The sequence below is a fragment of the Ursus maritimus genome, unplaced genomic scaffold (assembly GCF_017311325.1).
Source record: "Ursus maritimus isolate PB19 unplaced genomic scaffold, ASM1731132v1 scaffold_13, whole genome shotgun sequence".
Lineage (NCBI taxonomy): Eukaryota > Metazoa > Chordata > Mammalia > Carnivora > Ursidae > Ursus > Ursus maritimus.
The window spans coordinates 39,793,213-39,809,142 of NW_024423675.1; the positions used below are offsets into that span (position 1 = coordinate 39,793,213).

General features: G+C 43.1%; 1 protein-coding gene across 1 annotated transcript in view; it reads right to left on the reverse strand.

Moving 5' to 3' along the window:
- Positions 1-7,054, reverse strand: part of MOXD1 (monooxygenase DBH like 1) — an 87,908-nt gene extending 80,854 nt beyond the window's left edge. The window contains exon 1 of the mRNA XM_040627805.1: positions 6,791-7,054. Coding sequence (XP_040483739.1) covers positions 6,791-7,054 — 264 coding nt within the window. The remainder of the gene's footprint in view (positions 1-6,790) is intronic.
- Between the last annotated feature and the right edge of the window lie 8,876 nt (positions 7,055-15,930).

Here is a 15,930-nt window from a genome sequence, read left to right on the forward strand (position 1 = left end):
CTATATTCAAGGTCTACTAACTTCTTTGATGCACATGCCAGATAATCTTCTTCATAGATATAATATTTTGAGTTGTAAACACTATGATTAATCTCCAAAGATAACCTTTAAGACTTGGGACATTTGTTTTCCTTCGGGTCTTGATTATAAGCACTCTAATCTGAAATAGTCACATGGTTTCCCCTTATCACATCACTCTATTTTAAACCTCAGCACTTTCCGATATTTTTCTTACGTATTTGTTTATCCCCCAACAAAATCTGAGCTCCATGACACCACTGGCTTCATCTCACTCAATGCTATGTCCCTAGGATTTGGAACTGGTCAACAAAATTCAGTCAATATTGATTAAACGAATGAATGAGCATTCCAACGTTCACTGCTCATAGGTAAGTGTTTTACTCACTCATGAGAGTCACAAATGATTCCCCTGCTGTGTGACCTGGAGCCTCAAGTTTGTACATCTACAAAATGGGAGAAATAAGACGCTGACCTCACAGGACTATTGTGGGAATTACATGAGAGTACACGCTTTAAGGACTTCTCATAATGTATGGCATATATTGAGAACTTAATGAATGAAAAATCATATCATTGAAATAAATGTCTATGACATTTGTAGTGGGAAAAAAGTAGTAAGAGAAGTACTATGATTTTATTTTACCAACACTTTTAGAATGTATTCTATTATACATATTCTTTTACTATTAAGGAAGAAAATTGGCATATGTTTTTATGTAAGTTACCGCTTACTTGCAGGAGAAGAAAGAACAGCAAACCGGAACCCAGAGGAAATGAATCCAGGCTGCTGATCTGCATGGTCTCCAACAAACCATTTAATAGGTACATAAGACTCTGTTTCTCACCTGTAAAATTGGGGGTGTGGGGAAATTTAGGAAACCTGAGGGGAATCAACTGAACTCTGAGCTCTTTTTTTTTAAGTTTGTCTATTTCTTAGCGATCTCTGCATCAACACGGGGCTCAAACTCATGACCCTGAGATCAAGAGTCACTGTTCTTCAGACTGAGCCAGCCAGGCGCCCCTGAACACTGAGCTCATAAGAGCAGCAAGTAAATACATAGAACAGCAACATTTCACCTGTAAGAGCAATAACTGTTTAAAGTTTTCTCATAATTTTTGGCTACATGAGATGAATAGGAAAAGCCTCACTAGCAAATTAAATCTGCTCTATACATTATTTGTATAGCACTCGATATATCATTCTAACTTTACAGTTAACAAAAATTACGCATTTGAAGTTATTTTTCTAGAATTCTCTATATGCTATCCTTATGAGCAGCCCTTTTTTTTTTTTTTTTTTGGTCTACTCTAGAATGTAACAAACTTGAAAGACAGATTGGGAAGAAGTTTCCTGGGGAAACAACTGTCTATTTAAAATTCTGTACTGATTATTTTTTTAAAAGTTACAATAAACAGCATTGTGAAGCAACCATATGCACGGTTTTGTCTTTTTTTTTTTCATATGGATCAAACATTCTCAGAAACACGGGGGTGTATAATGAATTCATTCCTTTTGCCAGCAACTTTATTGTACTAGGACTCTATCACAAAAAATGAATCAATAAGCCACCATTCACTTTCTTTGAAGTGGACTCTGCCTTCCTTCCAAGAATCCAGAAATATGCCATTGGTTGTTTGAAGCCTTGAACTTGCTGGTCAGTTCAGGTGCATTATTCCCTTGGCTCTTAGGTCTGCCCTGTTTCCTCTGGCTGGCATTATGAAATCATCTGCTGTGCCAGGGAGAACCACACAGCTGAAGAGTCTCATCGTGTGTGGGGCATTGCACTGGCTCACGTGTCCTTATTACTAATGCACAAAGCACGAAGCTTGGAGAGGTCCCTTCGTCATCTGGAAATTGGGGGGGGCATAATCTGAAGACTTATAAATATCTCTTAACAAAGCCCCAGCTGAGCTGTGTCAGGGCTGTACACTCTCTTCATCGTTCCCTTACAGCTTTTTCAATTTGCTTTCCAAACATTTCTTTGTTGCCGTTGGCTGGGGTGCGCTTAAAAGCAGCACATCGTTAACCACAAAGAATGCTCCCTGTTTTCTGTGATTTCAAATCACAGCACAATTTCCAAGCACTTCCTCAGCGAACAGCCCAGCAGCAATTACCCTGCTGCTGAAGACTTACTTCTCATCACAGAAATGTTTCAGTTTTAGAGACAGCCCAGAAGCAAGGCAGTAACAAACGATGACATATGTTTCAGCCTCCATTCACTAGCCATTTCTACCCCCAAAGGAAGAGTGAATCAATTTTTGTGCAAATTCAACCGGCACATCCGACAATGCTGCCCTCTTCTCTAACTCACACAAACTAGGCATTCATCAACCCGGATTACTTGCCTCAAATGGGGACTCACAGTTGCTAAGTGGCTGGGGTGGGGGTGGGATTGCACTGTGTCAAAAAGGGGCAAAGTACAAGGAAAGGACATGAATCCATCAGGGAAGTGAGAGTTAATTCATTGAGACAAAATAGTGAGGTTTTCAAAAGCCAATGCAAGAGGAAAGACTGCTTCCCACCCCCGCCCCTGGCAATCCTGTGAAAGACAGTGCAGAAATGACCTCAGCAGCATCCCAGGGGTCATGTTACCCCAAGTGTGAGCCACTCCACAACAGTGTATCTGATAGATTATACTGAGACAGGCTTCACTTCCCAACCACAGTTCTCTTTTCTTTCCCATTTGATCAGACCTGGTTATACACCATTTGAGGAACTGTCTCCAGACTGGGTCAGTGGGTTACAAAATGGACATACAGCCTCTCCTCTGGGTATAGTTTTAACGGTAGCCAAGCCTATTGCCTTGAGGCAAGAAAATCGGAATTTGATTCTTCGCTCCACAAGCCTACAAGCAAATGTCACACTGCCCTCTGGAGGTATTCTCATTGGGCCCAACTCTGAATCTGTGACTGGCAACCACTGAAAAATATGGAGTTGTAGAGCTTCGGTAGTCTTTATTGGCGGGGGAGTGTGGAATAGAAGTAACTCTTCACTAACTCCTTGTGAGTCGTGTGAGAGAGTGTGTATAAAACAAAAGAAGGTGAATAAGTGAATATTGCCTCCCAATCTCAGTAGCGTCAAGAGAGAGTGAAGCCATGTAGACACGTACTCAAAGGTGGTCATAGGAAGGAGACGGTGACAAGTCAGTGGGGATGGGTGTGGAAGCAAGTATTTTGCAAAGATGGCCACATGCATATATTTCATTCCGCTGTGAACCCCTTACGATGTGATCCTGAGGTGGAGTCTGTGTTCCCTCATGAATCCAGCGAGATGTGACTACAGCGAAGATGATTCAAAGGCTAAGTTATAAAAGGCTGCTATCCAGTTTCTGCCTGGGCCTCTTGGGACCGCGGGGACCCGGCCACTCAGCTGTGGGGAAACTGAGTGGCAACGTGGAGTGGCCACGCTCCCACCACTGAGATCCCCAGCCAAGAGCCAAGAGCAGCTGCCAGTCAGTCAAGTGACTGAGGGAGCCTTCCGATGATTCCAACTACTCACCCTAGAGGTGACATCAAGTGAAGTAGAGATATGTCCCCACTTAGTCTCTCCTCGAATTGCAGATTTGTGAGCAAACTGTCACTGTGTTAAGTGACTATGTTTTGGGGGTGTTGTGTTATATAATAGATTAAAAAAAAAAAAAGAAACGGGCAAGGTCCCCTCTGACACTGGACATTTCTTGGCACAGAATAAGCCAGGCTTGAAGAGATATGGGACCTGCCTTTCTGCCTTTCGTGGCTTGTCATAATTCGGGTTGATTCTTTACTAACCTTAGCCTTTTCCCTCTTGGCCCCAGATTAAGTTGTCCATGGGCTCTCATCTCCACTAAAATTTTGTGTATATATGTGCTCTACATGGTGCTTTGTACAAACTTGAAGTGTGGCCAGGATTTCGTAATCAGATTTTATTTACGCACATCTAAATTTCCATCTTTCTCAAAAAAAGCAAAAACAAAAACAAAAGATCTGCCAATACCCATTTGCATTCCCACAAAACAGTAACTCAGTCACAAAACCCGTTTTTCCTCCATCCTCTCTACTGTCTGTAGCATGGGATCAAGCTCGTCACTCTTTTATACTCGCTGTGTGACCTCTATAGGCATTTGGGTTTGTAGCACCTATTTTAACCAATAATTCTCTACTGGTTGGCTGGAATGTATTCTCACACAGTTATTCAGGAGTTGATATAAAAGTTTAAGATAACCAGAAAAATAGAAGTCAGAGCAATGACAGAAAAAATATCTGAAGTTCAAGTTTTTAAAAATTAAATAAGAAGAACATAAAATTTATGGGGAAAAAAAAAGCAGCAAGGGGAGGTGACCCCGGTGTCAATGTAGGGTATTATCAGGCAGCCTGATGCCATCTCCAACCATGAGCAGCTGCAAGTGCGTGGATGCCCCAGAAGCCAATGCTTTGTTTGGCAAAGTTCATTCTCGCTGGGAGTAAAATTACATCAAATCCAAAGTCTCCTACTTGAATCACATACACTGTTTAAGAACCCTATTCAACTTTTGGTAGAGTTGCTTAGGATATCCTTATCACATTACTGTGTGAACACTCGCAAATTAATAGTTTCTAGAGAGAAGATACGATTTCAAGTTTTGGAAAATCACCTAGCTTGGATGACCCAGATGGAACTGACACATTTCATTTTTAGTGTTTGGTGTCTTTCATTTTATTAAAGAGGTTTTAGTCCATTTTCTTTCCATATAACTGATTAGCATAACTTGTAGTGTATTTTATATGTCCTAGAATGAATAAGATTAAGGAAAGGGAACAGTAAAGGATGTCAATCCGCTAAGAAAATAATTACCATTTATAGATGAAAATAAGGATCTTATTTCCTTAGGAATAAAAATGAGGGGAAAATCTTATTTCTTGCTCATTAAATATATTGGGAAAGTGACCATTTGTAAGGCTTATCTCATAGTGATAGGTATTCACTGATTACTTTGAGAAAATTTCTAGGGCTCAAAGTCAATCCAGAGAGCACTTAGTTAATTTTTATGCAATCTTTATAAAGAACCACCAGCAGTGTGAAAACACTCTGTAGTTTAACAAAGTCTGTTTTTGTGGTGGGCCAATTATGGCATGTTGATACAGGACTCTACTCTTGGTCTTTCATTTGATATCAAATTGGATGGGCTTTCTAGAAATGCTACTCTTTGGGGGGAAACAATATCAAGTTATCTTTTAAAGTATACCCTGTCTTATATTGTCACAGAAAGATTCTCCATGTCCCTTTCAACAAAACCTGCAAGGATAGTTAAGGGGCACATTGCCTCTCCCACCATGAACAAACAAACAAAAAGACTTGGCTCAATTAGGTATTTAAATAAGGTATTTTCTTCTTCATTATCATTAGAGAGTTAAGTTATTCATCTAGTAAGGCCTGTGCCTGGAATCAAATTCTTGGTTTACAAATTTAATGCCTGAAATGCTGCCGCAGGAGGAAATTTATACATCAGTGACTTCAACAAAGCACAATCCTCATAAAACTTAATTTTACTGGAGTTGTAGAATACTTATTTTGGGAGAAAAAGATTAATTTATGAAAACAACAGACAACAGGATGGTTTTGAAGCTTTTATTACTGTCATTTTCTTTATTTCTAGCCAGAGTTAACAGCTCAGTGCCAGAATTAGAGTTAAAATTTGATAACATCTCAGCCAGAAAGTTGTGGAAATCAAACTTAGAAGTCAGGAATAAAATTACTGAGAAAGGCACTTTGGTATTCATCCGGTGCATTGATTTTAATATCATCAAAACCTTAACCCAATGCCAGAACAGCAAGGAGTTTTCATTTGGAAGGAGAGACTTTCAGCAAAGGGCAGTATTTCGGGATGAACTTTTATAAGTAACAGAGTATAAGCACCACGATGTTATGTAATTGTGGAAAAGTGTCCAAATGTTGTCAAGATCAAACAAAGATGTCCTGAAAATCCAACCACCTAATCATTGTGGTTTTCTTAAGTTCCCCCCCCCCATTCATAAAGGTATCTATGAACAGGCAACGTATCGTATCTACTCCGACTCTTTCAAAGCAAATAGGCAGCCGTCAAATTAACTTTGTTAGCTATTAAAATTAGCTAGAAGTTTCCCCACTTCCTAGAGGATTTTGCCTGGGGATCTCTAAGTTTTGCGGGTCTCTGAATGGGCATCCTAACCGGCTCCCAGAATAGCAAAGGTCCTAAATGATTTTTGGGGACCTTGCATTCATCTCTCAGATGAGGCAGCTGACCTCAGCTCCGTGCCTGAGGACTCCAGAAGAGCTACGATTTGGTGAGTTCTGGGATCCTGGTCCTCGACAGCAAGACAGCAAAGTGCTAAAGCTCACAGGTCCCTCCAACCTTGACAGTAGTCCCGTTAGGTCCCCAAAGGGTCGTTCTCCTTTCCCCGGAGGGATGAACGGGGATGTGTGGCAGGTGTGTATGTGAGGGAATCTAGTAAGTGGGGCGCTGGGGACAGGAAAGTGTTCAGAGAAAGCTTCCCGAGGTCACCCGTGCTCGGCTTCCCCAGGCGAGGACTCGGGGCCCGGCGGCGGAGGCGCGAGGCCCAGCGGCGGGCGCCTTTGGCTCCGGGGGTGCGGGAGCCGACCTCCAAGGGGGGCGCGTGCAGGGTTCGGGCTGCAGGGCTCCGGGGAGCGACGGCTTCCAGCCCCGGCCGCGGTGGACACCGGGCGGCCGCGGGAGCGCCTGCACTCGCGCCTGCCCCGAGGGCGGGAGACTGGACGGAGCTCGGCGGGGCGGGCTCCGGGAGGGGACGCGCTTACCTGCAGATAGGGCCGCCCGTGGGCCACCCCGCCCACGACGATGTCCGCCGCGGCCATGGCCCCGGTGGGCGAGAAGCCGAAGCCCACGTAGCCAGCGGTGCGCACCTCGAGGCGGAAGGCGAGCCGGCCGCCCCGGGGGCCCCAGCTCAGCCAGTACTTGCCCTCGGAGTCGAGGAGGGTGCGGTGAGGGAGGGCCCGGTCCAAGCCCCCTGCCACCGCGCCGGGGAGCAGCCCCCAGAGGAGGAGCAGCAGCCAGCCGCACATCCTCGGGCGCCTCCTGCCCGCCGGCACCTGGGTCGCGCCGACTGGCGGAGCGAGGAGGCGGCTCGAGGGGCGGCGGCGGCGCGCGGGAGGCCTGGGCCCGCCCCCTCGGCCCGCCGCGCGCCCGCCCGCGGGGAGGGGCCCCACCCGCTCCGCTCCCCGCCGCCGGCTACCCTCCGCCCGTCTGACTTCCCGCCCAACCACCTGCGGCGCCGCAGCCGGGTCTCCGTCCCCGAGGTCTGGGCTCTATGGAGAGGCAAGAGGGGGGCGTCCTGGGTGGAGGAGGCAGAAGCCGGGAAAAGGGGGCTGGGGGCGAGGGTAAAGGAGTGAGCAGGCTAATTCTGGGAGAATGTGGGCTCTTGTTGGGGCGGGATGGGGGGGGGGGTCCGGGGAAAGGAGAAACTGATAAGAGAGGGCAAGTTCAGCCTAGCCGAGAGGGGGAGGAGTTGAGTGATCGAAAGGGATAATCCTGGGTTTCGGTGGAGGAACCCTAAAAGAAAGTCCCAGTTGGGGTAACCATTGCAGTTGGCTTTCTGCAGCCATTGTACCAAGCGATCTCCCTAACCCCCCCGAAAGCGACACCATCCAACCTCCTCCAGGACATTTCTCCCACCCTTTCACCCTGTGAGAGCCCCAAGACTGGGGAAGTCTCGCTCCTGATGGCAGGTGTCAGAGCCCTGGTGCGTGTCTTCCTCCTGGGTCAGTTTTGGTGTTTAGGGGACAAATGCTGCCAACTACTTTGCCATCGTAGGTCAAGGTTAAAGCATCACTTGGAAGTTAGATTATAATTTGAAATCCTCTTTTCCTGCTGTGTCAAGTTCGGACCACAGTCGCGTTTAGCAAAAAGTGTTTTAGCAAAAAGCGTTTTTGACCACATCACTCCTGTCTTCAGAACGCTAGGTACTCAATGCAGTGACTATAAATTACCTTCTGTATTTATTTAGTCATGTATTTATATTCTGCCATGTTTCAAAAAAAGTTCTAAAGTGGCTTACAAACATACGAACAATACAAAATAGAAAAATAATAGAGGATTTCAGTTGAAAAAATAGAGGTAAAAAGAATACTACAAATATGTACACTTTACTCTGACTTTGGAGTCACCCATATGTACATCCTGTTCTCTCTCTTCAAGTCATAGTGCAGCCTGCTTTTTCTTCCTCCTATTTTCTCTTTCCATTTCTTTTCCTAGAACTTTTCCAAAGTCACCAGCCTGCATCAAAATTTTGTTCTCCCAAAGATTCAGGCACATGTCACCATATCTGGGAGGCGACCTTCAAGTGGATCTGCTGACTAGAGAGTTCCAGGGCGGCCTGAGAAGGAACCCATCCCAAGGAGAGAGGGGATGGAAGTCTACAGGGTTAACCATGACAAGAGGCCAGCATCAGAGAAGAGGGCTGTTGAAACTGTGGGACAAGGCAAGAAAGAGTTGAGTGCCTACAAGTACCAGGGTCTTGGCTATTGCCGCTGGCTCCAGCCATGAAGAGAAGAGGCGTGTGGAGAGAGAGGAACAACATGGTGGACGTGGAGGCCAAGAGGAATGGGTCTTGGCACCATGTGAGGCACACTCACCACGGTGGGCAGGATTTCAGGGGACCTCAGTTATTCCAGAGCAATCAAAGGCAAACTTCCTGCTTTGTGACCCTACTTTTATTCCTAGCATGGAGGAGCCTGGAACCCACAGCTCTATCTGCTTCCTGAGGTTGGTTCTATGAGTCCTAAATTCACATCTAGAACCTGCCCCCCTATTTAATGTTCTGGCGCCACCTTCCATCACTCTCACCTCACTCACCTCATGCCCTCTAGACATGAAAATTACCTCTAGAATTTTCAAAAGAGAGTCCTGCCGTTTCACATCACTCTGCCACATTTGCCTTTTCTCCCCTCTGAAATATTTTCTGATCCTTCCTCTGATACTTCTGCCAGATGACATGGGCCCCTCCATAGTGGTGTTCATGAAATATTCCATCCAGGCCTCATTGATATGCTTGTATTCCTCCATTAGCCTCTCTGATCAGGAACCCTTCTGGTTTCCAGTGGTAAATCTATTGCCTGGGGTACGGACCAGCACAAAATAGGTGCTTACTAAATATTTATAGAAAAAGGAATAGATGCCTTTGCAGATCCTCCTGGAAGCATCCTCTTTAGGAAGTTGGATGGTTGGGGAGAAAGCTTGGCCCCCAGATATGTTGAGTGTTCTGCTCTGCATTTGTATTGAAGCAAAAATAGAAAAGAAGACCACACATGGATACACAAAAGAGAAAGTCTTAAATGGTTTTTATTATTTCATTAAGTAGAATCATTGAATGTGGAGTTATTGTCTTTTGTTTGTCTGTAACTGACATTGTATCTAAAACACCCTGAGTGCTCAAGAAATATTAAAACTATTAAAATCATCTTGACATTAGGTCAATAAACAGAACATTACCAGCATAATTCATATGCAAGAGACCCACTCTGCTTTGGCTTGAATTATCCCCATAAATGAAGACAAAAGAGAAAATTTTATGTAAGTGTAGTTCATTAGTTGCCTGAGCTCCCTAGACCAACACCGACTGCCTACTCAATGGCACAGAGGACTCACTTTCCCAATTTGGAAATGAATTACTGCATAACTGCTAGTCTTCAATTGGCAAGGAAAGCAAGAAGAAAGTAGAGGTCCTTTAGAAACTTGGGCAGAGAGAAGAATGAAATCAGTGATAAGGGGTTTCAATTTTATTATTTTTCAAAACTATTTACAAAAAATATTGTTTTTGTAAAAATGATAACTTGCTCCTTATTTAGAAGGAAAAAAGTCAGGAAATGCGGGGAAGTATGAATAAGAAAGTAAACTAAAAAGATCACCTGAAAGTCCACCATCCAAAAATAACCCTTGTATGCATTCTGAGAACATCATTCTGGAACTTTGTCCCATTAAAATCTTGGAGGAACAGCCTGTGGGACAAGAATTTGCAAAGAAACAGGTGAATTAATTTTGGAAGACTCCACTTGAAACAAACAGACTCTAAACATGCCAGTTACAATCCCATTTTTTTAGGGTTCTTCTCACCATGTGTATCCAAAAAAGAAACAGAACAGACAAAACTAGAGATTCAGCAAGGTCTTACTCAAGTACAGAACATGCAACCAAATTACTCATTGTTAAAATGAATCATTTTCTCACACTTTTCAATCAGGAATTTAAAATCTAATGTTTAGTTTGAATCCTCACCCATTCTGATACACAGCTTGAGGTCGGCCAGTATGACTACTCCCACGCTGAGCTTCCTCACCTTCCTACCCTCTGCTGTGAAGGTTTATTTATATTTCCACATTCATCAGCTGCAAGGGGGGGAGGAGAAAGGAAAAAGGAAAGCCCAAGGGACACTAACAAACCAATGCAAAGTTGCTTGGCATGAACTGGAATTGTCCGAAATAGGCTGTTTCTTACGTAAATAGAGGAGTATCATAATTTTCCTGTCTACTCGTACCTAAGGTGCAACAATAATACTAAATATTTATAAAGTTCCTGTCTTCTAGGGAGCTCAAAGAAAAATATTTATGTAAGTGATCTCAGCAGTTGTCCCGCATTCAAACAGGGAAGCTGAAGCATTTTCTCACTGTTGTGTGCATGGGCTTAGTTAACAGACGAAAGTTGGTCACTGGTTCAAGTTAATACTATGAGTCAGGGGCAGAAAAGCCAAAAGTAGAACTTTGGTTTCTTTCTTCCTTACCTTTCTTTTCTCTTCTTTTCCTTTCTTTTCTTTTCTTTTCTTTTCTTTTCTTTTCTTTTCTTTTCTTTTCTTTTCTTTCTTTTTCTTTCTTTTCTTTCTTTCTTTCTTTCTTTCTTTCTTTCTTTCTTTCTTTCTTCCTTCCTTCCTTCCTTCCTTCCTTCCTTCCTTCCTTTTTCTCCTTCCTCCCTCCCTTCCTTCTTTCCTGTTTTTCTTTTACTTCTATATTTTCTCTACTGTTTTCCTCCATTAGCCCTTTTAGACCAGGAACCACTTCTGGTTCCTGGTTGTAAATGCATTGTCTAAGAGGATGGGCCAACATGCAGTAGATGCTTAATAAATATTTGTAGAAAATATTTATTACCTCACCTTCAATAAAAAGTAATATTTTTCTTTTTTTAAAGATTTCATTTATTTATTTATCAGAGAAAGAGAGAGTGCACGCGCACAAGCAGGGGGACCAGCAGGCAGAGGGAGAAGCAGACTCCCCGCTGGGCAGGGAGCCCAGTGTGGGGCTCAATCCTAGGACCCTGGGATCATGACCTGAGCCAAAGGCAGACGCTTAAGTGACTGAGCCACCCAAGTGTCCCTCTTTTTTGTTTTTTAAGATTCATTTATTTATTTGAGATACAGCACATACAGGAGTGAGTCAGGGGGAGGGGCAGAAGGAGAGGGAGAGAATCTCAAGCAGGCTCTATGCCCAGCTGGACTCAGGGCTTCATGTCATAACTCTGATCATGACCTCAGCTGAAATCAAGAGTTGGACACTTAACTGACTGAGCCACACAGGCACCCCCCCCCAAAATAATAATTTTTAAAGCCACCAAATCCTCACCATGACACTTTCTTCCAACAAAGCTGATATTTTTCATATAAGCAAAATGCTATGACCCACTATTAGCCCAACGATATACTCCTCATTGTAAAAATGGGAGATAGTAATGATGACTGTGGGTGAATGGAGAAGGGGGGGCTGTAGTACATTTACTTTTATCTGAGATGGGCTTGACTGACTTCTTGAGGTTATTTTGCAATGGAGTGTCAGTTGGCATTGGAAATCACTCTTAGGCTCTTACATATGAAAATAAAAATAATAGCTGACAAACCATTTTCTCTGTCGCAAAACCTACACTTTGCATAATCTATAAACTATGCTCCAAAATAAAATTGTTTCAACTAAAAAAAGTTCGTGGAAGAAAAAAAAGTAGTATTCTTTTTTTTATCACTAATGACCCTCTGTTAGAATTTCCCTTTACAGGGAACCATGATGTCTATCAATAATGTTGTAGGGAAGAAACTGATTTATACTAGTATTTAGTCTATATTGCTGTAAAGCCATGCATAAAAAGTTGTTTGGGTATTGATGAGAGCAATAGGCCCTGGATTTCTGCCATTCATCAGAATGATCTATAGCTTATTGAAAATACCCATGTCCTCATACTTTGGCAAACTGCCCTTCTCTGGGGATGAAGTGACATTAGATGTCGGTGATTACAGGAGGAGAAACGAGGGGTGATAAAATGTGCTGAGTTAATCCTAGAAATGTCAGTTTTGGAAGGAACCTGGTCAGTACTCTCATCCTGCAGCTGGAGAAATAAATCTTAAAGAGAAGCGAATTGTTCACAGTTACAAAGTCTTACTAGATACAAGCAGGTTGGTTGGGTGCCTGGCACCATTAATAACGATGTTGGGGTCTTTCCATATCCTTCTCTTCACAGTTACTTGTTTTAGATGTCTCATGCTCAACCTTGGTATTGGTTTCACCAAGTTCTAACCTCTGTAAACCTGTTTGGAGAAAGAATAGAGAAGAAAAAGGCAATGTGAACACAGTGTTCTTCTCCCCAAACCTAGGGCCCCAGATGTTATCCTCCTGGTTATGCAGTACATTTAGTAAGTATTTGTGCTTCTGTGTGCTTATACTTCTATGGCCATCAACTAGAACACAAGCCTGCGTCATTAGATGAAATGAGCAACCAGTATCCATTCAAAACTGAATACGAAGTTGGCTCCACACTGAGGATGAAATGATTCAGTACCACTTGATTCCAAAATTCCATACGTGGTTTTGGAAAAATTTAGAGAAATCTGTACTATAATGGGAAAAAACCCCCATAAAGACCAGATATAGAAGTATAAAAACATAACTATCCAAAAAGTTCATTGAAGTCATTACAGTCATTACTAGGCACAATAAGTTACAAAAAGAGTTTCCCTTAAATAAAAAAGTGGAATAATTACCAATTATTTTTTCCATGTGGAAACTGGCAAGTATAAGACATATTCTGGGAATGAGTGTTAAATACAGCTCTGAATCTGTCTAATCAATACTTGGGTAAAGAAGAAGGATGCAGCGGTGGGGCTGGGGCAGGTGGGAAACCCCAGAGGGGAGGTGTCACGGTGCCAGTGTCCCCGGGAGCGTCCAAGCTGCGGCCGGAGGGGACAGGACCCTTCCCGGCCCTCTTGCACCCACAGCTCTGTCGGAGACAGTGAACAGGCGACAAGAAATGGGCCAACACCATTCCAGAGAGCAATAGGAGCCCAGAAGGGAATTAAAAAAAGGTAATGGGCCAAAGCTTGGGCACGGGAGAGTTGGGCAGCACAGGAAGGCACCTCTAAGGAGGCGACTTCTGAGCTGAGGTCTGGATGTTGCCTGGGAGATACTCAGGAAGATCCGCAGGAAACGTGCTCCAGAAGGAACAGCAAGTTCAAAGGCCCCGCCTCAAGGGGTTGACTGGAGCCAGAGGTTGAAAACACTGAATTGAAGACCAAGCCCCACAGGGGAATGGAGCCAGATTTCCCCACAGGGAAATCCAGCCCAGTTCTGTGTGACCCACAGCCCTATGGTCTTCCTACTACGTCGCCTCTCAACACAAAACTTCTGGCCCTGAGGATTTATCTTCTGGATTCAGTGGAGGTCAAGAGCTCTTTGGAGAAGGCTGCTGTGTGGGATTATTTATGATAGTGAAAGGCTGGAAAGCACCAGAGTCCAACCACAGAATAGCTGAGCCAATTATGGCCCACTTCACAAGGAATCCCTTGCTGTAGTTGAAAATGCTAATTATAAGGATGGAAACACAGGGAAAGGCCCATCACAACACGTTAAGTAAGAAAAAACCCCATGCAAAGTAATCTGTATGCCATGATTACAGTCATGTCACAATGTGGCCATGTACAGGGACTGAGAGAATGTAAAGGGAATATACTCGTGTGTTTGGTTGGTGGGGTTGTTTTTGCCATGTTCAAAATTACACTTTACAATTGCTGTTAATTTGTTATTCTAAAGAGTCTGTGTGTCTAAATCTACCCTCCCCAACCCCCAAAAGCCTAGTTTAGGTGCACCTGCGTCTGTCCCCTGCATCGCATGCCTGCTTCATGGAGTTGTCGGGAGGATAATGTGTTATAGCTTCTCATAGCGCCCTGTACCTTCCCTTCATGGCGCAGGACGAGTCATTGACATCCCAGTTCTGCTTGTTCTACCTCGAACCACCCCACCCCCTTGAAATATTTAATTCCTGCTACAGAGATTTTAGCCTGGTCCTCAAAGACCAAGAACCAAAAGCCTAAAGTCTACAGCTCCTCTCAGCTTTTGAAAAACTAAACTCATTGCAGAGATTGTACCTGGGGTGAGGGGCGAAGGAAGAGGGCCTGTGAGAATATGATAACCGCCATATAACAGGAAGGGGCTGTGTGCCTGCCCTCGGAGAGACTGTAACTCAAAAGGATTAAAAAAATCATTACAGCAATGTAACTAACACAAAGTATTTATTATGAACCATATCATTTTCTTGGAAAAAATATATATACACATATGTATGTAAAAAAAAAAAAGAAGAAAAATGTGCGTATTTGTTTCCTATGCTGCTAGCTTTTATTTCCCCTCATTTGTAAATCGAAGCTCTCGTCTTTTTTTAAACACTTTATTTATTTATCAAAGTGAAAGAGAGAGAGAGAGAGCACAAACAAGGGAAGTGGCAGGCAGAGGGAGAAGCAGGCTCCCTGCTGAGCAAGGAGCCCGATACCAGACTCGATCCCAGGACCCTGGGATCATGACCCGAGCTGAAGGCAGATGCTTAACCGACTGAGCCACCCAGACGTCCCTTGAAGCTCTAGTCTTAATCCTTTGGAAATTTCTGCATTTAAAGATACATATCAGAAGTTAAAGAAATTAAAGATTAATTAGCTTTGACATTAAAGGTAAATTAATTTAGCCTCACATGCATGCAATTTGGTCTTAAAAGTCATCTTTTCCCTCACCTAGATAACTTTTTTAAAAGCTATACATTTTAAACTAAATAATCAGATCGACTGTCACTGCTGTAATTGACCAGATAATTACTGTCACCTCACTTATAGTAGAGTTTACCAAAACAGAGTCTATCAAAACCCCAGGCCACCACAAAATTAGCCTTAGGAGTAAAAGTACCAGTAATAATGAGAAACAGGAGCACGACCAGAGGGTAATTTCTAAAGAGCCCCACCTTTGGGGAGAACACCACTGTATTCACAATACCTTCTTCTTCTCTACTTTTTCTCCTTCCATCATGTTTATGGAAATTAGTATTTGGTAAAAACAAATTCCAACAGTGAGTTTGTGACATTTAAAGACTAAAGAATAACTATTAAGGGGAGGTTATGGACAGAGCCAGGTATTGTAACTCTTGGGAGTAAAACCATAATAAGGATAATGATCATCACAATAATAATACTTTTATTGAGTGCTGCAAGTATGTTACATGAACTGTCTCATTTAAGCTTCAGAGTAACTTTATGAGGTCAGTAGTGTTGTCTATTTGGAGGAAATTGAGGAAGAAAATTGCTTTTCAACTTATATAAAAGCAAAGACAACAGGATCTTAGTCGTGAAGGAAGAAATCCCTTATAATAGGGAATATTTTTTACTACCATAAACTGTTATGGGTCCTAGAAATTTTTTTTTATCTCTTATCAAACCATTCTATTGCTAGTATTTTATTGAGTAAAAGTAAAATAAACAAAAAACCCCATAGAAAACCAATTTGCTACAGATGTTTGCACCTTTCCTTGACACAAATCTCTAAAACTTTACATGGTTACTGAGTTCCCAGAGGAATGGTTATATGCTGAAATTGATCGTACGGCAATGGAACATATGAAAATGTAACAGTGAGGGACACGATGTGAAGAGGTGAAG